The 25,894-nt window shown below is 44.5% G+C and overlaps 1 protein-coding gene across 1 annotated transcript in view; it reads left to right on the top strand.

Moving 5' to 3' along the window:
* Nucleotides 1-11,692: 11,692 nt before the first annotated feature.
* Nucleotides 11,693-25,894, top strand: part of LOC124262377 (protein madd-4-like) — a 44,477-nt gene continuing 30,275 nt past the window's right edge. Inside the window, exons 1-6 of the mRNA XM_046696859.1 lie at nucleotides 11,693-14,999; nucleotides 15,099-15,332; nucleotides 15,649-15,804; nucleotides 16,159-16,332; nucleotides 18,748-18,886; nucleotides 19,374-19,400. Coding sequence (XP_046552815.1) covers nucleotides 14,889-14,999; nucleotides 15,099-15,332; nucleotides 15,649-15,804; nucleotides 16,159-16,332; nucleotides 18,748-18,886; nucleotides 19,374-19,400 — 841 coding nt within the window. The 5' untranslated portion in view covers nucleotides 11,693-14,888. The remainder of the gene's footprint in view (nucleotides 15,000-15,098; nucleotides 15,333-15,648; nucleotides 15,805-16,158; nucleotides 16,333-18,747; nucleotides 18,887-19,373; nucleotides 19,401-25,894) is intronic.

The following is a 25,894-nucleotide window of genomic DNA, read 5'->3' as shown; positions in this document are numbered from 1 at the left end:
CAACGATGTAATCTACCCACGGTGTACAGGGTAATAGAGTCATACAGGTGTGCTGTTACTTCCTCCCATGCCAACATAAACATCACATACAGAATTAACCTTGTTTGAGGAGTATTGAGTTACTGGGGCTGTCTATTGGTGTCCAGAAGTTGTTTCGCAAAGAGACCCCATACACTGTCTCTCATCATGGGTATGTGGTGTGAGATGTATGCGTGTGAGGTATGAATGTCAAACTTAAATGAGCGAGCTGTGAGTGAGAGCTTTGGGCTTTGTGTGTGTGTGTGTGTGTGTGTGTGTGTGTGTGTGTGTGTGTGTGTGTGTGTGTGTGTGTGTGTGTGTGTGTGTGTGTGTGTGTGTGTGTGTGTGTGTGTGTGTGTGTGTGTGTAAGGTGAAGGTGAGTGAAGTGTGAGTGTGAGATGGGTGGGTCAGTATGGGGTCATCGTGTGACGAAGTGAGACGTGTGAAAGTACGCCCCCTGACATACCACACAGCTTTCCCCGTGTGTTGCTGACAGAACATTTCAATCACGTGGCAGCAATCTGTTGTTTCTTCGCCTGGAGGGTTACAGGTGTTGAAAGTGACGTCACTCATCTGTGTTTACGTTTGAAGCAGTTAACAACTTACTTCATCGAAACGTAATTTGTACTTTGAAAACATGTGCCTGGCAGAGTCAGACAGTAGAACCCTTAGCAGGAGGCCCGCAGAGAGCCGAGGTGAACAGATAGCACATGTATTCTAAGATGTACAAACATATTTGATACATCCCATGCAAGTGTATAACATGTGGCAACTCTAGATAACTGCAGTTTCGTGATCCTTTCTTTGATCATGATAATTTGATCATGATTTTATTATAATAATATTACTGTTTTGTTTTTCTGTGAAAAAAATTTCAGTTGAGAGACTAGATGTTAGTGTCATCATCCTGCGGTGGATGGGTCAGTGGTGACGTAAAGTAGATAACCGCCACTTGAAACAATATTTCATGTAATTCATGGTAAACAGTTTGGTGTTGATATGGAAGGGGAAGCTAACGTGAGAAAGATGTTGGATACATAGTGGATCCTTATCGTAGCCTGTATTCCCAAGTCAGGGCGCCTATGTAGTGTTGATAACCAACAGCATCACATCTTACTCGGCGTGTGGATGGCTCATATTAATTTATCATCAGCCTGGAACTACGATACCATGAAGGCAACACCGTCGATAAACTTACAACCGTCTTTTGAACATTTCTCCATGAAGTCTTTTCATGGTTTGTTTTGTGTAGAGATGTCGACAGTTAGGTTATAAAGTGACGATAAACAGACATTTACAAATGTGTAGAAAGTGGGGCTCAGATCCGTTGACGTGGGTGGTCTTGCATTGCTGCCCCGTCTACACCGGATTATCAAACATCGACGACGACGCACAACTGTACATTAACTTCAGCCCTTCTAAACACAGACACTTACGTGATCCCGTCTGACGCTAAATACATTTGTTTGGATAAGACAGAGTATTTCCCAGATTTCCCAGAAGGTTTCTTTCTCATATCTCTCCCTGTGCTAACACAGGACCTTTGTGTGCTTGGACAGCCAAGGTGTAGTGAAATTTCCAGTTGGCTAATTAAGTTAGATAACGGCTCAGAATAGTTGCCTCCATTGCATGTTCTGTCATAAAGAGTGTGAGCTGATAGATGGCATCATTGGTTGGGTGTATGTCATTCAGATAACAGGCAAGCTTTTTGATCGGCGAAGTTTTCTTCGGAAGTCATTCAGGCAAGGGTTCTTTATAAACACACCGCCATGAGGTGACCCCTGCTGTAGTGTGCATGGTCGGTCCACGAACTAGTGCATACTTTCAAATATGGTAATCAGAATATCTCGAAAATCGATTGCTTTGGACATAATGGGTCCCTTTATCTCCCGAAAGTCAGCGAAGTAATTGTGGAAATGTTAATTACCAGACATGTATCAACATTATGTTTCTTTGTTATCGAGGTTTTCACGATGGTAAATTCACTGAAGGTAATGGCTGATCAGGCCGTGTACAAGACACACAGCTAACATGGTAGTGAGCACATTAGATGCCGTCGCCTGTTTGTACGTAGCCGAGAGTTTCAACTGACAGGACGCTTACCTTTAAAATTGTTTATATACGCAACACAAACTACCTGGCTAGTTCCCGAGAAATTACTTGGAAATGAAATGATTTGAGTAAGTTTATTTCTGAGCGTAATTGCACCAGGATATGTACAATAAGGAACCTGTGAGCCCCGTTATCCAGCCAGGTTCCCCCAGAGTCACACATTTCATGTTCGTTGCCCACACGTGGTATGGAATTCCGCAGTAATGGCTCAATTTGTTGTTCTATTGCGTGTACCACACGCTGGTCGCGGTTCCTGATTGTTTAATAGCCCGTCGAAAGGAAGTGATCTGGCACGGGCAATCTGTTTCAGTTAACCTTTCCCCTTGAATAGAAGATTACTCTTGTGGTGTTTCTCAAAAATCTTGGCCCCTGGGTAGAGGAAATAGTGTCCACTGGGATATCTTATGACATACTACTTTGAATTTGTTCGACTTCAAAGAGAAACATTTATCCATGAGAGCACCTACGTCCTATGTCATGGAGTACCGAATATTTGGTACTGAAATTGAAAGTTCTCGTGTACTTTTTAAGTCATCCATGGTAGCGTTGTGTCATTTCTCCCTGCAAATGACAATATCTTCACTAGTACAGTGATGACACTTATATCTGCTGTGTTTATATATTTTACACAACTTACAGGTAACTATAATTTATATGGTGCGCATCCAATACACACAAGATGGCAGGTGAAGGAAGCACGAGCCTACCGTCTTTACTGGTAATGGGCCGGCGTTTAAATTATTTCAGGGTGTTACGAGTGGGATGCAGTATACTGATAAGAATATTCCTTGTATGCTGGACGTTTCACGCTTCAAGATCCTTGAAATATGGACGCGAAAGTGTGGGACAAGAACAAGGCATGTAGTGAGACCTGTCACATGTCTGTCAGCTGAATGTACCGTGTAACCGCCAACAGATTATTGTTGATTACCCCCCATCTCCGAGTGCCCGTACTATCATCAAGTTGTCTGATTTCTCCTCAACTGTGAGTACCTGTACTGTCATCAAATTGTCTGATCACTCCCCATCTGTGAGTACCTGTACTGTCATCAAAATGTCTGATCACTCCCCATCTGTGAGTACCCGTACTGTCATCAAAACGTCTGATCACTCCCCATCTGTGAGTACCCGTACTGTCATCAAAATGTCTGATCACTCCCCATCTGTGACTACCTGTACTGTCATCAAGATGTCTGATCACTCCCCATCTCCGAGTACCCGTACTGTCATCAAGTTTTCTGATCGATCCCCAACTGTGAGTACCCGTACTGTGATCAATATGTCTGATTACTCCCTATCTGTGAGAACCTGTACTATCATCAAGATGTCTGATCACTCCCCATCTGTGAGTACCCGTACTGTCATCAAGATGTCTGATCACTCCCTATCTGTGAATACCCGTACTGTCATCAAGATGTCTGATCACTCCCCATCTGTGAGTACCTGTACTGTCATCAAGTTTTCTGATCGATCCCCAATCTGTGAGTACCCGTACAGTGATCAATATGTCTGATCACTCCCTATCTGTGAGAACTTGTACTGTCATCAAGATGTCTGATCACTCCCCATCTGTGAGTACCTGTACTGTCATCAAGATGTCTGATCACTCCCCATCTGTGAGATACCCGTACTGTCATCAAGATGTCTGATCACTCCCCATCTTTGAGTACCCGTACTGTCATCAAGATGTCTGATCACTCCCCATCTGTGAATACCTGTACTGTCATCAAGATGTCTGATCACTCCCCATCTGTGAGTACCCGTACTGTCATCAAGATGTCTGATCACTCCCCATCTGTGAGTACCCGTACTGCCATTAAGATGTCTGATCACACCCCATCTGTGAGTACCCGTACTGTCATCAAGATGTCTCATCACTCCCCATCTGTGAGTACCTGTACTGTCATCAAGATGACTGATCACTCCCCATCTGTGAGTACCCGTACTGTCATCAAGATGTCTGATCAATCCCCATCTGTGAGTACCCGTACTGTCATCAAGATGTCTGATCACTCCCCATCTGTGAGTACCCGTACTGTCATCAAGATGTCTGATCACTCCCCATCTGTGAGTACCCGTACTGTCATCAAGAGGTTTGATCAGTCCCAATCCCAGAGTACCCGTACTGTCATCAAGATGTCTGATTTTTCCCCAACTGTGAGTACCCGTACTGTCATCAAGATGTCTGATTTCTCCCTATCTGTGAGTACCTGTACTGTCATCAAGATGTCTAATCACTCCCCATCTGTGAGTACCCGTACTCTCATCAAGATGTCTGATCACTCCCCATCTGTGAGTACCCGTACTGTCATCAAGATGTCTGATCACTCCCCATCTGTGAGTACCCGTTCTGTCATCAAGATGTCTGATCGATCCCCATCTGTGAGTACCCGTACTGTCATCAAGATGTCTAATCAATCCCCATCTGTGAGTACCCGTACTGTCATCAAGATGTCTGATCACTCCATCTGTGAGTACCCGTACTGTCATCAAGATGTCTGATCACTCCCCATCTGTGAGTACCCGTACTGTCATCAAGATGTCTGATCACTCCCCATCTGTGAGTACCCGTACTGTCATCAAGTTGTCTGATTTCTCCCCAACTGTGAGTACCCGTACTGTCATCAAGATGTCTGATTTCTCCCCATCTGTGAGTACCCGTACTGTCATCAAGATGTCTGATCACTCCCCATCTGTGAGTACCCGTACTATCATCAAGATGTCTGATCACTCCCCATCTGTGAGTACCCGTACTGTCATCAAGATGTCTGATCACTCCCCATCTTTGAGTACCCGTACTGTCATCAAGATGTCTCATCACTCCCCATCTGTGAGTACCCGTACTGTCATCAAGATGTCTGATCACTCCCCATCTCCGAGTACCCGTACTATCGTCAAGTTGTCTGATTTCTCCCCATCTGTGAGTACCTGTACTGTCATCAAGACGTCTGATCACTCCCCATCTGTGAGTACCCGTACTGTCAACAAGATGTCTGATCACTCCCTATCTGTGAGTACCCGTACTGTCATCAAGATGTCAGATCACTCCCCATCTGTGAGTACTCGTACTATCATCAAGTTGTCTGATTTGTCCCCATCTGTGAGTACCCGTACTGTCATCAAGATGTCTGATCACTCCCCATCTGTGAGTACCCGTACTGTCATCAAGATGTCTGATCACTCCCCATCTCCGAGTACCCGTACTATCATCAAGTTGTCTGATTTCTCCCCATCTGTGCGTACCTGTACTCTCATCAAGACATCTGATCACTCCCCATCTGTGAGTACCCGTACTGTCATCAAGATGTCTGATCACTCCCCATCTGTGAGTACCTGTACTGTCATCAAGATGTCTGATTTCTCCCCAACTGTGAGTACCCGTACTGTCATCAGGAGGTCTGATCACTCCCCATCTGTGAGTACCTGTACTGTCATCAAGACGTCTGATCATTCCGCATCTGTGAGTACCCGTACTGTCATCAAGATGTCTGATCACTCCCCATCTGTGATTACCCGTACTGTCATCAAGATGTCTGATCACTCCCCATCTGTGAGTACCCGTACTGTCATCAAGTTGTCTGATTTCTCCCCATCTGTGAGTACCCGTACTGTCATCAAGATGTCTGATCACTCCCCATCTGTCAGTACCTGTACTGTCATCAAGATGTCTAATCACTCCCCATCTGTGAGTACCTGTACTGTCACCTAGATGTCTGATCACTCCCAATCGGTGAGAGCCTGTACTGTCATCAAGATGTCTGATCACTCCCCATCTGTGAGAACCCGTACTGTCATCAATATGTCTGATCACTCCCCATCTGTGAGTACCCGTACTGTCATCAAGATGTCTGATCGATCCCCATCTGTGAGTACCCGTACAGTCATCAAGTTGTCTGATTTCTCCCCAACTGTGAGTACCCGTACTATCATCAAGAGGTCTGATCCCTCCCCATCTGTGAGTACCGGTACTGTCATCAAGATGTCTAATCACTCCCCATCTGTGAGTACCCGTACTGTCATCAAGATGTCTGATCACTCCCCATCTGTGAGTACCCGTTCTCTCATCAAGATGTCTGATCACTCCCCATCTGTGAGTACCTGTACTGTCATCAAGATGTCTGATCACTCCCCATCTGTGAGTACCCGTACTATCATCAAGATGTCTGATCACTCCCCATCTGTGAGTACCCGTACAGTCATCAAGATGTCTGATCACTCCCCATCTGTGAGTACCCGTACTGTCATCAAGATGTCTGATCACTCCCCATCTGTGAGTACCCGTACTGTCATCAAGATGTCTGATCCTCCCCATCTGTGAGTACCTGTACTGTCATCAAGATGTCTGATCACTCCCCATCTTTGAGTACCCGTACTGTCATCAAGATGTCTGATCACTCCCCATCTGTGAGTACCCGTACTGTCATCAAGATGTCTGATCACTCCCCATCTCCGAGTACCCGTACTATCGTCAAGTTGTCTGATTTCTCCTCAACTGTGAGTACCCGTACTGTCATCAAGAGGTCTGATCACTCCCCATCTGTGAGTACCCGTACTGTCATCAAGATGTCTGATCACTCCCCATCTTTGAGTACCCGTACTGTCATCAAGATGTCTGATCACTCCCCATCTTTGAGTACCCGTACTATCGTCAAGTTGTCTGATTTCTCCCCAACTGTGAGTACCCGTACTGTCATCAAGAGGTCTGATCACTCCCCATCTGTGAGTACCTGTACTGTCATCAAGACGTCTGATCACTCCCCATCTGTGAGTACCCGTACTGTCAACAAGATGTCTGATCACTCCCCATCTGTGAGTACCCGTACTGTCATCAAGATGTCTAATCACTCCCCATCTGTGAGTACCCGTACTATCATCAAGTTGTCTGATTTCTCCCCATCTGTTAGTACCCGTACTATCATCAAGATGTCTGATCACTCCCCATCTGTGAGTACCCGTTCTGCCATCAAGATGTCTGATCACTCCCCATCTGTGAGTACCCGTACTGTCATCAAGATGTCTGATCACTCCCCATCTGTGAGTACCCGTTCTGTCATCAAGATGTCTGATCACTCCCCATCTGTGAGTACCTGTACTGTCATCAAGATGTCTGATCACTCCCCATCTGTGAGTACCCGTACTATCATCAAGATGTCTGATCACTCCCCATCTTTGAGTACCCGTACTTTCATCAACTTGTCTGATTTCCCCCCATCTGTGAGTACCCGTACTGTCATCAAGATGTCTGATCACTCCCCATATGTGAGTACCCGTACTGTCATCAAGATGTCTGATCACTCCCCATCTGTGAGTACCCGTACTGTCATCAAGATGTCTGATCGATCCCCATCTGTGAGTACCCGTACTGTCATCAAGATGTCTAATCACTCCCCATCTGTGAGTACCCGTACTGTGATTAATATGTCTGATCACTCCCCATCTGTGAGTACCCGTACTGTCATCAAGATGTCTGATCGCTCCCCATCTGTGAGAACCTGTACTGTCATCAAGATGTCTGATCACTCCCCATATGTGAGTACCTGTACTATCATCAAGTTGTCTGATTTCTCCTCAACTGTGAGTACCTGTACTGTCATCTAGATGTCTGATCACTCCCAATCTGTGAGAGCCTGTACTGTCATCAAGATGTTTGATCACTCCCCATCTGTGAGAACCCGTACTATCATCTAGATGTCTGATCACTCCCAATCTGTGAGTACCTGTACTGTCATCAAGATGTCTGATCACTCCCCATCTGTGAGAACCCGTACTATCATCAAGATGTCTGATCACTCCCCATCTGTGAGTACCCGTTCTGTCATCAAGATGTCTGATCACTCCCATCTGTGAGTACCCGTTCTGTCATCAAGATGTCTGATCACTCCCCATCTGTGAATACCTGTACTGTCATCAAGATGTCTGATCACTCCCCATCTGTGAGTACCCGTACTATCATCATGAGGTCTGATCACTCCCCATCTGTGAGTACCTATACTATCATCAAGTTGTCTGATTTCTCCTCAACTATGAGTACCTGTACTGTCATCAAGATGTCTGATCACTCCCCATCTGTGAGTACCTGTACTGTCATCAAGACGTCTGATCACTCCCCATCTGTGAGTACCCGTACTGACATCAAGATGTCTAATCACTCCCCATCTGTGAGTACCTGTACTGTCATCAAGATGTCTGATCACTCCCCATCTGTGAGTACCCGTACTGTCATCAAGATGTCTGATCACTCCCCATCTGTGAGTACCCTTACTGTCATCAAGATGTCTGATCACTCCCCATCTGTGAGTACCCGTACTGTCATCAAGATGTCTAATCACTCCCCATCTGTGAGTACCTGTACTGTCATCAATATGTCTCATCACTCCCCATCTCCGAGTACCCGTACTTTCATGAAGATCTCTGATCACTCCCCATCTGTGAGTACCCGTACTCTCATCAAGATGTCTGATCACTCCCCATCTGTGAGTACCCGTTCTGTCATCAAGATGTCTGATTACTCCCCATCTGTGAGTACCCGTACTGTCATCAAGATGTCTGATCACTCCCCATCTGTGAGTACCCGTTCTGTCATCAAGATGTCTGATCACTCCCCATCTGTGAGTACCTGTTCTGTCATCAAGATGTCTGATCACTCCCCATCTGTGAGTACCCGTACTATCATCAAGTGTCTGATCACTCCCCATCTGTGAGTACCCGTACTGTCATCAAGATGTCTGATCACTCCCTATCTGTGAAGGTCCGGGTTAGAATATTGATCTTCAGTAACCCATGCTTGTGGTAAGAGGCGACTAACGGGATCGGGTGGTCATGCTCGCTGACTTAGTTGACACATGTCATCGGTTCCTAATTGCGCTGATCGATGCTCATGCTGTTGATCTCTGGATTGTCTTGTCCAGACTCGATTATTTACAGACCGCCGCCATATAGCTGGAATATTGCTGAGTGGGGCGTAAACCTACACACTTTCACTCATTCACTCAATCACTCACTCACTCCCTATCTGTGAGTACGCGTACTGGCACCATGCTCATTCCCATGTGTTAGTCCATGTACAGTCTGCCGTCAACCCCTTTCAAGCATACACAGATCAGACAGGTGCACCGTGTGTGGGAAACCGTTCAGGTTGGGGAGCAGTGGCAAGGAGACACATATGTTTTTACGACTGGGAAACACATACGGGCTGACACCTCATCGGCGTGCCTCACCTAGTATCAGTTAACGTCCAAACCATGCAAGTCAAAACAGGTTTGTTTGGAAGAAATAACTGATGTTCGTTCAAACTGCCCTTTTGCAGTCCGTGGACCGCGAGACTGTGTATACTGTACATCGTCTCTGATTCAGTAGAGAAGTCCATGCATACATCCACACAGTCTTTACCATCACACAAATGGGAATGTTTTTTTGTTTGTTTGTTTGTATCGCTGTTGCTGTCAATGCGAAGGCAAGAAATGACTTTAAGTGATGCCGGATTAGGACGGTCCTCGAGTCTAGTGTACAAGTAGAACCTATTCCACTGTAAAGTAGCCGACATCAACATCTTCACCGCGGTTTGAAACCGATGCAAAGCTGAAACAAATTCTTACGTTATGTACATCAAGCCGATGTTGTCAAGGTGTGTCTGCTGTCACGCATACCTACCTGTAGAGTTAATGAACACATAGTTGTATTTGTTGCACAAGTCTCAGAGCTGAGGTGTTTAACGTTCACGGTAACAACACTTATATAACAAAGTGCGTGTGCGTGTGTGTGCGTATGTGTGCGTGTGCGTGTGTGCGCGCGCGCGCGTGTGTGTGTGTGTGTGTGTGTGTGTGTGTGTGTGTGCGCGTGTGTGCGTACGTGTGTGCGTGCGAGTGAGAGTGCTTCAGCTAGTGATGCCAGTTGTTTAGCGTCAGTTCCCTGAGATACTATACTACTCACAAAAATTCACAACTTTACTTAAACGTAGGTTTATAATTTGAAGTTGTATCTATTTAAAAATGGATAAATAATAATATGGTAACACCTCTTTAGGCAAATAGTCTCTTTAATCTAACCTTATGCACTTGATTGATGAGTAACCATAAAAATAGTTTTCATGGCACTAATCAACCATTTTGCATATCATGGATAGAGTCATTGGCAAGTACACAACACCTGTCAATAGCAGGTATGGGATCCAAAGGATGGAATGACATACTGAAGCCTAGGATCCATGCTTAAAGAAAGCTAAGATGTTTAAACCAAATTTGACCACACATCATAGTTTTCTGTTGAACCCTTGTTTTGATCCTTAGCAAAGTGTGAATAGTATATAACGCCTGCTTAACATGTATACCCCATTGAGACGCCCAGGCTGTGTACTGGCTTCTTCTGGGCGACCAGACCTTGTTTTATCCCCATATTGCTGAGACGCTCAGGATGTGTACTGGCTTCTTCTGGGCGACCAGACCTTGTTTTATCCCCATATTGCTGAGACGCTCAGGCTGTGTACTGGCTTCTTCTGGGCGACCAGAGCTTGTTTTATCCCCATATTGCTGAGACGCTCAGGCTGTGTACTGGCTTCTTCTGGGCGACCAGACCTTGTTTTATCCCCATAATGCTGAGACGCTCAGGCAGTGAACTGGCTTCTTCTGGGCGACCAGAGCTTGTTTTATCCCCATATTGCTGAGACGCTCAGGCTGTGTACTGGCTTCTTCTGGGCGACCAGTCATTGTTTTATCCCCATATTGCTGAGACGCTCAGGCTGTGTACTGGCTTCTTCTGGGCGACCAGTCCTTGTTTTATCCCCATATTGCTGAGACGCTCAGGCTGTGTACTGGCTTCTTCTGGGCGACCAGTCCTTGTTTTATCCCCATATTGCTGAGACGCTCAGGCTGTGTACTGGCTTCTTCTGGGCGACCAGTCATTGTTTTATCCCCATATTGCTGAGACGCTCAGGCTGTGTACTGGCTTCTTCTGGGCGACCAGTCATTGTTTTATCCCCATATTGCTGAGACGCTCAGGCTGTGTACTGGCTTCTTCTGGGCGACCAGTCCTTGTTTTATCCCCATGTTGCTGAGTCGCTCAGGCTGTGTACTGGCTTCTTCTGGGCGACCAGTCCTTGTTTTATCCCCATATTGCTGAGACGCTCAGGCTGTGTACTGGCTTCTTCTGGGCGACCAGACCTTGTTTTATCCCCATATTGCTGAGTCGCTCAGGCTGTGTACTGGCTTCTTCTGGGCGACCAGACCTTGTTTTATCCCCATATTGCTGAGACGCTCAGGCTGTGTACTGGCTTCTTCTGGGCGACCAGTCATTGTTTTATCCCCATATTGCTGAGTCGCTCAGGCTGTGTACTGGCTTCTTCTGGGCGACCAGTCATTGTTTTATCCCCATATTGCTGAGACGCTCAGGCTGTGTACTGGCTTCTTCTGGGCGACCAGTCCTTGTTTTATCCCCATATTGCTGAGACGCTCAGGCTGTGTACTGGCTTCTTCTGGGCGACCAGACCTTGTTTTATCCTCATGTTGCTGAGAGCTCGTGTACTGGCTTCTTCTGGGCGACCAGTCCTTGTTTTATCCTGCTGCGCTCAGGCAGTGAACTGGCTTCTTCTGGGCGACCAGTCCTTGTTTTATCCCCATATTGCTGAGACGCTCAGGCAGTGTACTGGCTTCTTCTGGGCGACCAGTCCTTGTTTTATCCCCATATTGCTGAGACGCTCAGGCAGTGAACTGGCTTCTTCTGGGCGACCAGAGCTTGTTTTGTTCTACTCGGAGGGCCCACTTCAATCCATTCGGCCAGGGAGGCGGTCGAAAGTTCCACAAAAAAGAAAAAGCAACTTTCAGTGTTAAATTATCTGTGCAGACATAACCAAGAGTTCATAAAGCAAAAATCTCTGACACTGCAACATATACATCTTTTGTGTACGTGTGTCCGGGGAGAAGGGATATGAGTGTGGGACTCGCGCCTTTGTATATATAATGAAAACATTGGCTGTGGCTTCAGCCATGAAACGTATCTCCATTTCTTTAGAATCAGACAGAATGCGTATGGTATTTTTTTGGTATTGTTCTGGTACTGTTTAGTTGTGTTCAAAGAATAGCCCACTTCCCAGTACACACCCCATCTCCTATGGGGCGAGTGCCTCTGTCTGGGGAGAGTGCGGGACATAGCCCAGAACTCCATGGATCAGTGTGTCAAGGGCTGGTTTCCAAGGACACTCTTGCCACAATTTGGACATTGTTGGTTTTCACTGATCATCTGTGTCTAGTTTTGCGTGACATTTGTGTTGTATGGTGCTGCCGCAGGAACGTGTGGCAGTGGAGAAGGTCGACTTGTCAGTTCGGAGTGGTCACAGACAGCATACGTTAAAGCAAACACAAAACACCTTGATAGCGGAGGACTGTGTTTCTCACGCTGCGGTGTGTACATAATTAGACGCTGGTAGACACTGGATGTGTTACCATCAGCCAACTGATTGAAGGCTTACAAAGGCTTGTATTGGCGCCAACTGCACATGTTTGCCGTTAGGGAAGTTTACTCACTTTCCACGATCAGCAACAAGTCCCGTGCCAACACAGACAGCACAGCCCTGCATCGACCTATTATCATTTGTGATTTATAAGCTGTAGATACAAAGGTATTATCTTGTGTGTATAAGACCATTCAGTAGAAATCTGCGACACTAAGGTATAATCTGTCCAGGCCATATGGTATAATGTCATCTGTCTCACAGGGGCTTGTAACGCAATCATTCCTAGTTTCACTGGGCCTGAGAAAAACGTATGCTCACCTGAGAACAATGGGATGACAATGAGTGGTTTCACCGACCTATTACAGACGCATCAGACACTGTCGACATCGGTGTAGTAAAACTGGGCATTGGTAGATGCGTTGTTGTTTACTTGGTAACCGCTGGTAGCAGTACAAAGGTGTTAATGTCTGCTTCCCCTTAGTTCGTGTCACTCGCAGTCTCGCTAGGGATTATTTCCACACTTCAACATGGACTTTCATGCCGGCCAAATTCTGAAGGGGTGGCCATAGGTGGCGACATGCAGAAAGACAAACCGTAGTGACTCGCACGCCAGATTACAGCCGTATATTCCTTTATCCAAGAACAGTAACCATCTGGAACAGGTTGGTCGTGTATTTGTCATTCGCTCCACTCATCAGAGAGGAATGTATTTTTGGGTGAATACAATGGTTTCTCTATGCTGTGGTGTACATGCGGAAAGAAACCAGCAATGCAATTGGGTATTTCCTACACCTTCTGCAACCACTGAAAAGAAACCAAGTCCGTTCGCCGTCCTCTCTCAACTTTTGCTACCATTTGCATTTGGTTCCTGGCACCATCTTTTCCCCATCCACCGCCCCACTCCTCACTCCCATAGTAGGTTAAATTTCGTCGGGGCAGGACAGAAAGGATCATGTACCATGTACAACACACGCTGGGTATCGACAGACTGATAGCATGCATCTATGGGTAACGTATATTTTGGCACTGCAATCAAATACGGCGTCCTGAGTTATGTCATGTAAACTGACGTACAAAAGAAAGTACCCACCTGGTGCTTTTTGGATACATTTTCCGAACATCACTTAGAAAGTGTTTTAAGTCTTTTGTTTGAGACATACAAGCCTCAAACATTGTGTACACGTCAAAACACCACGGACATCGTATCTAAATGCAGCGTTTCCAGCGACGATTCAACGTAGACGATTCAGTCGATGTTGACAGGTTCACGACGCGCGATGAAATGGTCGACAGGCTCGGACGCCGACAGCACGCAGTCGTCTCATCACCCTGTCCATGCTGATGCGGTGACACAGTGCTGTTGACGCTGTTGACGTCGACGTGACTGACAGATTCCGGTTACGCAGATGGAGAATGCGCAGGTCATGTTACTGGGTGGTCACTCTCGGTCCTCCAGCTCTGGGATTGTCAGATGTCTGGCCAGCCTGATGAACGCGTCTCATTAGTCTGATAATAGCCGGCCTTGTACAGCCCAACGTTCTGGTAATGGCTCGTTCGCTGCTGAAAAAATGGACATAACAATTTCAGTAGACTATGTTGTATACTGTTTCCGCATAAAATGAACGTGTAATGCACCAAAAGCATCATTTTTCATTTGAAAATAATCCCCAAACATCAGGTGTGTAGTTTCTTTTGTTCGCCAGTTTACATAAGATGTACTGAAGCTGTTGATGAGATGTATATTTGCCTGTTGAACAACGTGCCTCTGGTGGAAACAATTGTAAATTACATTATAAAACGAATATTAACACTAGATACATGTCCTGCTACTTATGTTGAAGAGTTTAACATACATAATGCTTAGCTTGCTTAAACGAGATCTATAAAAAACAGAAGTAACTGATTCAGTTAATCAACTCGTTAAGTGCCCGTAACGTGGTGAAACTTCCAGCAGCTGGAACTGAAGCTGGGAATCTACTGACAGTCAACACCACAAACTTGGCGCGTTTCCGTTCATATGACTGTGTGCATATTTTATGACTGCTTCCAATTATATTTGCCGAGTTCTGTTAGTTTCACTCGGAAACAATTATTTTCAGGTGAACATAATCATAAACCAGGTTTGTATGTAACGCAGTCTGTCCCTGTCTATTACCTACATCCTTAATTAAAGGTAAGTGTAGCAGGTTGATACATACACACCTGTATGTCACGTATTATGTCACTGTCTGTTACCTACGTCCTTAAGCAAGTGCAGCAGGTTGATACAGACACACCTTTCCTTTACAGCTGCTTGTTCTAACCGAGGCCAAGGATGTTTGGAGCCCCCTGCAGTCGACAGTGTGGAGGTGGGCTCAGCAAGAGTGGGTGTGAGGTGGGGAGCGTCTGCAACACGTCCGTAAAATACAGGGTCTGTAATCGACAGGTGAGTTGGCGGCGGGTCAGTGAACTATGGGGACTGTGGATATTCGTATCCCCGACATAAAGAACGACCACCCACAATGTTTCCATTCATATATTTTAGAAGTGTCTGAAGGACGGGTCCACCCGTAGAGAGGAACAATGCCGTAGCTACAACAAGATTCCATTCCACGGCTCCCTGCATTCATGGATTCCGGTTGGCAAACCACAATCACCCTGCGCCCTTATCTGTAGGAGTAACGGCAGTAAAGACAAGGTCACTGTCAAGTTCAAGGACACCGTTGGCGACGGGACAAGTTGTGGCAACAACAGCATCTGCATAGCTGGTAAATGTCTGGTAAGTGTATCATGAAGTCATCTCTGCTGGATCAGCCTTTATATAAATAGGAGATACACACCATATGTGTTCACACTTGCCCGGTTTGTTGAGGTTTCTGTGCCCGGAAAATTCATTTGAAAACGACTTCGTATATATTTGTGTTTTACTATTTCGATAAACAATATGTTTTCGAATTTGTGGGGTTTTTTTATTAAGTATTTGATTTCCGGATATATTTACATCAAATACGGACATTGAAAACTGAAACAAAATACAAGTCTGAAGAGATTCTTATCCCCCAAACAGTGCTCTGATTGATTGTATTGACCTACAGGATGTTGGCTGTGACGACATAGCTGGGTCGGGGGCCGTGGCAGATGTCTGCGGTGTGTGTGACGGTGACGGGACAAGCTGCAAGCAGGGTTCACAAGGAAACAAGCCCAGCTACCAGTGGGAGGTGAACTGGGTGCCTTGCTCTGTGACGTGTGGTGTAGGTAAACTGTCATCTGTCATACTGATCACGGCTATTAGATATAACAATGATATTTGGAGCAACATGCAAATATTTGTGTCAAATGTATAGTATCATTCTTTCATAGAGTCATCGTATATTTCATTTTAATTTAGAACATAACGTTATGTGGGAAAACGCCTACACGCTCAGTTTAAATGATTACTCAACTCTAATTTAGTTGATATAAATATGATCGCAGACAACATCTTCATACAAACAGAGCCTTTCTTTCCTCTGACCAGAATGCAGTTGGTCTAAATGTTGTAGCCTGATGCTGCATGTTGTGTTCCTCCATCACACCAGCCGGATACACTACCTGTGTTTGTCTAGACAGGACACCAGAAGATGGTATCCAAGTGTAAGGACACCCACACTTACGAGGTAGTGGCCGACAGTCTGTGTCGGAAGTCACTCCGCCCCAAGGACGTGTCAGTCAAGTGTACCCTGAGGGCCTGCTCCAGCGCCAAGAAGCAGGTTCTCTGGCTGACGGGAATCTGGTCTCCGGTGAGAACTTCTTCACATCATAACAATGAAAACTGGGTCTGTGTATAGGGGAGTTCGTTTAAACCAACATGTTCAAGCTAGTCTGTCTGTTGAAGTGCCAGCGACATATAAGGTGGGGTACATGATGTGTGGGGTAGGGTACAACTATCTAGCTGTTGTTGGCACTATCTATTGTACTGATGTGTGGGGTGGGGGTACAACTATCTAGCTGTTGTTGGAACTATCTATTGTACTGATGTGTGGGGTGGGGGTACAACTATCTAGCTGTTGTTGGAACTATCTATTGTACTGATGTGTGGGGTGGGGTACAACTATCTAGCTGTTGTTGGCACTATCTATTGTACTGATGTGTGGGGTGGGGTACAACTATCTAGCTGTTGTTGGAACTATCTATTGTACTGATGTGTGGGGTGGGGTACAACTATCTAGCTGTTGTTGGCACTATCTATTGTACTGATGTGTGGGTTGGGGTACAACTATCTAGCTGTTGTTGGCACTATCTATTGTACTGATGTGTGGGGTAGGGTACAACTATCGAGCTGTTGTTGGCACTATCTATTGTACTGATGTGTGGGGTGGTATCGTGTTATAGTTTGCACTGTCTACAGTTGTATCTGATGTGTACACTGTCTCTGTTACTGATGTGTGGGGTAGGGTACAACTATCTAGCTGTTGTTGGCACTATCTATTGTACTGATGTGTGGGGTGGTATCGTGTTATAGTTTACACTGTCTCTGTTACAGTGATGTGTGGGTCGGTATCGTGTTATGGTTTACACTGTCTCTGTTACAGTGACGTGCGGGGTGGGGTACAACTATCGGGTTATGGTTTACCCTGTCTCTGTTGCAGTTCCCTGTGACGTGCGGGGTGGGGTACAACTATCGTGTTATAGGTTTACACTGTCTCTGTTGCAGTGCCCTGTGACGTGCGGGGTAGGGTACAACTATCGTGTTATAGGTTTACACTGTTTCTGTTGCAGTTCCCTGTGACGTGCGGGGTGGGTTACAACTATCGTGTTATAGGTTTACACTGTCTCTGTTGCAGTGCCCTGTGACGTACGTGGTGGGGTACAACTATCGTGTTATAGGTTTACACTGTCTCTGTTGCAGTGCCCTGTGACGTGCGGGGTGGGGTACAACTATCTAGCTGTTGTTGGCACTATCTATTGTAGTGATGTGTGGGGTGGTATCGTGTTATAGTTTACACTGTCTCTGTTACAGTGATGTGTGGGGTGGTATCGTGTTATGGTTTACACTGTCTCTGTTACAGTGACGTGCGGGGTGGAGTACAACTATCGTGTTATGGTTTACACTGTCTCTGTTGCAGTTCCCTGTGACGTGCGGGGTGGGGTACAACTATCGTGTTATAGGTTTACACTGTCTCTGTTACAGTGACGTGCGGGGAGGGGTACAACTATGGTGTTATAGGCTTACACTGTCTCTGTTGCAGTGCCCTGTACGTGCGGGGTTACAACTATCTGTTATAGCTTGTTGCAGTGCCCTGTGACGTGCGGGGTGGGGTACAACTATCGTGTTATAGCTTACACTGTCTCTGCTTGCAGTGCCCTATGACGTGCGGGTCGGGGTACAACTATCGTGTTATGGTTTTACACTGTCCCTGTGCAGTGCCCTGTGACGGCGGGGTGGGGTACAACTATCGTGTTATAGGTTTACACTGTCTCTGTTGCAGTGCCCTGTGACGTGCGGGGTGGGGTACAACTATCGTGTTATAGCTTACACTGTCTCTGTTGCAGTTCCCTGTGACGTGCGGGGTGGGGTACAACTATCGGGTTATGGTTTACACTGTCTCTGTTACAGTGCCCTGTGACATGCGGGGTGGGATACAACTATCGGGTTATGGTTTACACTGTCTCTGTTGCAGTGCCCTGTGACATGCGGGGTGGGGTACAACTATCGGGTTATGGTTTACACTGTCTCTGTTGCAGTGCCCTGTGACGTGCGGGTCGGGGTACAACTATCGTGTTATAGTTTACACTGTCTCTGTTGCAGTGCCCTGTGACGTGCGGGATGGGGTACAACTATCGTGTTATAGGTTTACACTGTCTCTGTTGCAGTGCCCTGTGACGTGCTGGGTGGGGTACAACTATCGTGTTATAGTTTACACTGTCTCTGTTACAGTGATGTGTGGGGTGGTATCGTGTTATGGTTTACACTGTCTCTGTTGCAATGATGTGTGGGGTGGGGTACAACTATCGTGTTATAGTTTACACTGTCTCTGTTACAGTGATGTGTGGTACAACTATCGTGTTATGGTTTACACTGTCTCTGTTGCAGTGCCCTGTGACATGCGGGGTGGGATACAACTATCGTGTTATTGTTTACACTGTCTCTGTTGCAGTGATGTGTGGGGTGGGGTACAACTATCGTATTATAGTTTACACTGTCTCTGTTGCAGTGCCCTGTGACGTGCGGGGTGGGGTACAAGTACCGTAACGTCATCTGTAAGCACCAAGGGAGGGGCAGATGCTCCTCATGGAACAAGCCCCCCACCAGAGTCATGTGTAACACTGGTGTGTCCTGCAACCCAATCAAAGGTAAGTCATGTCTGCATATGACCGACACACGATTTGTTTCAGCACAGTGCAGTGATGCATATAAACAAATTTGGAATTTCAATTCGCCTTTTCATGTTGTGAAGCATGGTTTAAAACTGCAGTCTTTTTTCGCGTGACCCTTTCTTGTTCGACTTGCCTTGATTCTATAAACCGTGGCCCATGGGATAACGTCTATGTATTCATTGCTACATAACACTCTGTCTCCTGAAGAACATTGTAACATTAAACCTCTATATGGTGCTATGAAGAACTGTCATAATCTGCATTTGCATATTCACAATCTAATGTACAACTCTTTCAGCAGGGAAATTACTAATCTACTGACAAATCAACAACTATATTTAACACTGTATAAATATAGCCTTCTAAATGCCTGACAATGCCCTCGTGTGGAGGATAACACGACGTCCATCTGATCTAACGCCTATTCATGTGGATGGTATTTTGTGGATGTTTTGTATTTAAGGCGGCCAAGACAGTTACCAAAGCGACGGTGAGAGTAGCTGACTGCATGAACACTTGATATATACATATATATAGGCTTTGCATGACTGGATTTTACCATGCACCCAAACTGTAATCGTCTCCTATAGTATGGTATGTCGAGAGAAGCATTCCTCGCTCCTAAATGACGTAGTCTCCTGCTTTAGTGCAGTGGCTTAGGGTGAAAATAGATACTTGGCGGCCTAAAGCATGAAACTTTGCATAGTGCTAGGGAACATCGTGATAAATCATATTTTTGGGGTGTGCTCGAATGTTTGGGCCTATTTTCCCCAAAATCCAATATGGCCGCCAAAAATCAAAGAGTGTTGAAGTCCACCCAGAATGGTCGCCGACTATAAAAAAAATATTCATTTGTTACAATATGTGAGATAAATTCGCCGTTCAAAGGGCTATTCTAATACTTTCAAGAAATATAACAAACAGGATTTATGTGTAGTAGTAAAATATATAATTCATCATCCAACTTATGAAAAGGTTACTGTTTTGATCAGTCACGTGACATCAATTTGTCAAACATCGATCTCTGTGATTCTGAAGTCTCCTTTAACAGTTCCCATTGAAGTTACAGAGCGATGTGCACAGAAGTTGAGAAGATTTACAAAAGCACTTCTTTGAGCATAGAGGTTGAGACTTGCAGCCACATTTGATAATGTTGTTGATAATGGTGCCAGCGAAAAACATATTTCAATGGACACTATTTCAAGCTCTTCCAAACCTACACTTCCAGGCAGTTGTATGGTTCCTGCAGTAGCCTGCAATGTGGAGAGAGTTAATGTGCCTATAACTCATCATCAAGTCGAAGACAAGATCACCAAAGCTAAGAAGAATCTTGGATCAAGCACTGCATTGGCCTTCTCGCTGAAGAACATTTGGAAAAGGATGAGTTGCCTGGTGCATTTCATGCTTCTCGTCAGTCCCAGGAACATGTTGAAGCAGGAATAAGTTCTCTTCTTCATCTTCTTTAAGGACAAAGCCGCAAGTCTTGCCATGGTTAGGCATGGTATGTCTATTATGAAGACAGTCACAGAACATTGCAACATAGGACAACTCCCAGTCATGGCTACAGCCCAACCACATTTTGCGCTAGCAAAATATGTTCAATGGAGATGGCCTAGTGTGTTTGGTGAAAATGTGTACACTATCATGCTTGGAGGTCTTCACATTGAAATAGCCTTATGGAAAATGGCTGGAGACTTGTTGGAAAATTATGGATGGACTTCAGCACCAACAGAAGCGGGTATTGCCCAAGTGGAACAGCTGAATCTTTCATTTCAGAGTCTCATGTTACAAAGACATACTCATCAAATAGCTGCCGTATCAAATAGCAAGTCTTCAAACCGATGCTTACATGTTCTCACTGGAACCGCATGTTCAACAATCATTTGAAGACTGGCTGGAAAAATTGGATGTCAGAAAACATTCCAACATTCAAATACTGGGATTTGATTCTTCATCTCGAGACAATGATACCGATCTGTGTGAGGTCCCATCGCGAAAGAAACATGTCTCTGTACATACAGGTAATGGAACAACTTGTCCCTTGGTTCTTTGATCTTGATCACACCAACTATATACACGCAGGCTGTCAGTTCACATCAGAGATATGAAAGCCTTTCCTGTTGACAGAAGAGAGTCCATTCAGAGAGGTTTGGTTTTCCCCAAACCATCAAACACATTTGCTGCCATGCTTTTGGATCAAGCTCATGAGCCAAACAGCAAAGTTGTAAAACATTCAGGTGGTGCAGTTGCATTAACAGAAAATGTTGCCTTAACTAGATGGATGATATTTGGACCAGAACAAGCAAGAATTCTGCAAGAGTTTGAGAAGCAAGATGACAAGGTGTATACTAGAAGCAATGAACAAGATTGTGCTACACAGCAGACATTTAAGATTCAAGTCAACAACTTTTGTGGCACAGTTGCTTCGATGGGAAATCCCTTCCTGGAAGAGTCTCCTGAACTGATGACCCTTGATGATCATCAATGTGTTGGTGAAGCTGTCATAGCATCTATGAAATCAATGGAGAAGACAGGAAAAGACAAATATGAGAAGTTTGTAAAGGACAGAGTCAATTCACAACCCCATTAAGAAAAATCACCTTTTTTCAAGCCACCACAAACAAACACTCAGTCTAAATCAAACAGCAAACGAATGACCTGAAAAATGGCTACAGTCTCTTCAGTCAGATGTTCATTGATTGTCAGGTACGTCAACCTAATTTAAACCAATTCTTTTCTCATGAAAACCACCCGTGGCCACCATCCATATCAGTTCATGGAAAACTTCATTTACCAAACTACAAATCAGAGCTCTTAGATTGTCTTGCATCACCTGGGTATGACTCTGCTCGAGACAACACGAGAAAAGCGAAGAAAGGCAGTAGAAGAAAAGGTCCCCGTCATACTAGACTACCAATGATCTTTGCTGCTTTTCTAAAAGAATCAAAAGACAAAGAAGAACTATTTGCATTCATAACAGATGATGTGGCTAGCAGCTCTTACAAATCATGAAAGGTTGTGTTCATAACAGCTGTGCAGTCAGTGGTTACAGTAGGAAGTGAAGCGGATATGCAGTGCGCTGATCAGGAAGATGCGGATATCAGAATCTGCCTTCATGTCAAAGATGCTTTGCAAAAAGGTGCTACAAACATCATTGTTTAGCACTGTCGACACAAATGTTGTTGTCCAAACTGGTTGAACTAAAGTCTGCTGTTCAGCTGTGGGTGTCATTAGGAAACGGGAAAAACGTCAGATGTTATCACATAAACAGAATATTCCAAAATCTTGGCTGTCGAAGATGAGTGGTGCTTCCCTTTTTCCACGCATTCACTGGTTCTGACACAACATCACAGTTCAGTGGAAAAGGCAAAAAGGCAACTGCTTTGAAGACTTGGATATTTCCTTTTCCTGCACAGCATCCATTCCAACCTGTGTACAAAGACTCAAAAGTGTTTTCATAAGTTGAGCGATTCACATGCATCTTGTCTGACAAAACTACATCAGTGAACACAGCCAACGAACTGCGACAAGAGATGTTCTGCCAAAGCCGCAAGATCAAGTCTGATGCAGAACCTTCCTCCCACTCAGGATGCTCTGCTACAGCACACAAACAGGAGCTTGTACCAGGCCAGCATATGGCTTACTTGTTTACTTCTCAGACAGAAAGCATCAGAGCCAGATTTATTTGGTTGGACAAAGGACAACAACCCATGGCTACCGGTGTGGATGACACTGCCAGAAGCTTCACGAAGTTGGTGAAAATTTGGCTACAAGTCTCAACCTCTATGTTCAAAGAAGTGTATTTGTAAATCTTCTCAACTTCTATGCACATCGCTATGTAACTTCAATGGGAACTGTTAAAGGAGACTTCAGAATCACAGAGATCGATGTTTGACAAATTGTTGTCACGTGACTGATCAAAACAGTAACTTTTTCATTAATTGGATGATGAATTATATATTTTACTACTAAAGATAAATCCTGTTTGTTATATGTCTTGAAAGTATTCAAAATAGCCCTTTGAACGGCGAATATATCTCACATATTGCAACAAATGAATATTTTTTTATAGTCGGCGACCATTCTGGGTGGACTTCAGCTCTCTTTGATTTTTGGCGGCCATATTGGTTTTTTTTGGTAAATAGGCCCAAACATTCAGGCACATCCCCAAAATATGCTTCATCGCGATGTTCCCTAGCACTGTACAAGGTTTTCTGCTTTAATCCAGCGGGGTCAAGTCACAATAGTGTTAGAATTGGAAATCCTTGCTTTTAGGGGGCCATCTTGGACGCCAAATTGGATTTATTTTAAAATGGGCCCAAAATTCGGGCACACCCAAACAATATGTTTTATCATTATGTTCCCAAGCACTGTGCAAGGTTTTCTGCTATAAAACCAGCGGGGAAAGTTATATAGTGTTAAAATTGGAAATCCTTGATCTTTGGCGGCCATGTTGGACGCCATCTTGAATTTTTCGGAAAGTGGGCCCCCAAAATCGGGCACCCCCCGAAAATATGTTTTATCATTATATTCCCCAGCACTATGCAAAGTTTCATGCTTTAGTCCGGCATGTAACGATCAACCTCAAAATCGGACCTAAGCCACTGCACTACTTGCAGCAATTAGAAGATAGAGCTACTCTGTTTTCAATTTTGCGGTCCTTTATCGTCGATTTAAGACCGCTAAATGTAATGTAAAAACCGAACACGTTAGCGTGAGGTTTTTAATTATACATTTAGCGGTCTTAAATCAACGACAAAGGACCGCAAACTTGAAACAGAGTAGCTTTATCTTCATTCTAGCACGACTGATAAGCGTTTTAAAACCGAACTGTTTGGCGCGCAAGAACACAAGGCGCAAAGGGGCCTTTTCCCTGGAAATCGCTTGGAATCGTCCCGTTGAGGGACAGGTTGTGTAATGAACAAAATAAGACATTTTCAACAACATAAATGCTATATTTCAGGAACCAGTATGCTTGTATTTGTAACAAGTAGCATACATAAATATAAAAAAATACAGTTTATACTGTGAGCATGTACAATTATTTGATTTTTCTCAAGCGAATTATTGATCTCCCCTACTTTATGACAATGGACTCGCCCAAATGCAAGCCGTAAACTCGATAAGTTTAGTCGCCGCTAACTTCATTCACGGGAATAATTGTTGATAACCACCCTACTATTCCCAATTTGGAAAAGACCTGACATGCCACGTTTTATGTGGCATACATGGACAGTGGAAGTGGAAGGACTGGGCATTATGGCCGGGACGGAAGCGATCAGGTTAGGACGTGTGGGCCGACGTGTGTTGTCGACGTTAACACACGTAGATCTCGACCCGCTTTGAATATACTGCCGCTTTTGCGCTGCTGGCGGATTTTCCAGCTTCGTAGTTTCTTCACTGGGATTAGGGTCAAGAAATTCTTCTTCAAACCATTCGCTTTTTACTTCAAAAAACACCAAAGATGCTGCCGAGATAGAAATTGCCGATGTCCGACATGTTTGTTTACAAACAATAGGGTCAACGAGTTCGTTCTATTCATACGCGGTGAATCGGTCACTTTAATTAGCGGTCCTTAAACTGTCTTTCAAGTACGGTTTTGATGAGCTCTCAGCCAATCAGAATCGAGTATCACACATTGTTGTGCTAGAACGTTACTTTAATGACGTACTGAAGGAACAAGCTTATATAATAACTGTATAGAATATGATATCATAATAGCTGGGTTATGAGTTTTATGCTTAAATTATGTTCTTGCCATGCTGATCTCTAAACACCAATCACTGGGTTCTGTTTCTGCAGTTTGGAGATAAAAAATATTTAGAAATACACATAATTTGCTGCAGTGTACTTTGTTATGAACTAACTCGTTGAAGTACAGATGCTTGTATTGTAGCTGCCCTGTGAGACACAATTGTCTATCTCGTAATACCTGTCCTGAGGTTTGGCTAATACACGTCACATTTGTTGACTAATGTTCGTGTGACCTATGTCGGACGAGGCATGGCTTCTAGATCTTCCATGTCCACAACCAACTGTGTCTTGGCCTGAGATACACCCTTTCTCTACAGGAAAACCTTTAGTCTTAGTCCATAAACCACGGTTAGTCAGTAGGAATATATTATAGCTGGTACATCAGTATTCTAAATGCCAGGTGTAGTACCCCTGCTTTGTATAACCTAGAGTCTTCTCTGCGCAGCTCTTGTAATCTGCGCCGCAACTTTGAATACACCTTCCACGAACACATGTACTGCATAGATAACTGTCTATCACTGCATTTTTATGAAAAACATAAGTACGAAGGTCTTTCATGTCGTATGTTTGATAATCCAAATAATGTAAACAAACCAGTAAATAATATTGTTCAAATAATGCAAATTATATCGATTTTAAACTGTGATGACCTGTGAGATGCAAAGGTAGGTGGTAGAATGTTACAGGCGTCATACCGGTTGTAGTAGGTTCAGGTGTGTTAAACGTTGTTTGTTACAGGTGTCTTATCGGTTGTAGTGTCATCAGGTGTGTTAAAAATGTTTGTTACAGGTGTCATATCGGTTGTAGTGTCATCAGGTGTGTTAAAGGTTGTTTTTTACAGGTGTCTTATTGATTGTAGTATGTTCAGGTGTGTTAAAGGTTGTCTGTCACAGGTGTTTTATTGGTTGTAGTATGTTCAGATGTGTTAAAAGTTGTTTGTTACAGGTGTCATTTTAGTTGTAGTATGTTCAGGTGTGTTAAAGGTTGTTTGTTAAAGGTGTCATATTGGTTGTAGTATGTTCAGGTGTGTTAAAGGTTGTTTGTTAAAGGTGTCATATTGGTTGTAGTATGTTCAGGTGTGTTAAAGGTTGTTTGTTACAGGTGTCTTATTGATTGTAGTATGTTCAGGTGTGTTAAAGGTTGTTTTTTACAGGTGTCATATCGGTTGTAGTATGTTCAGGTGTGTTAAAGGTTGTTTGTTACAGGTGTCTTATTGGTTGTAGTATGTTC

The sequence above is a fragment of the Haliotis rubra genome, unplaced genomic scaffold, assembly GCF_003918875.1.
Source record: "Haliotis rubra isolate DU_JTF1 unplaced genomic scaffold, ASM391887v1 Scf833, whole genome shotgun sequence".
Classification (NCBI taxonomy): Eukaryota; Metazoa; Mollusca; class Gastropoda; order Lepetellida; family Haliotidae; genus Haliotis; species Haliotis rubra.
Note: the sequence above shows the minus strand (reverse complement) of the source record. Positions and strands in the feature narration are given on the sequence as shown.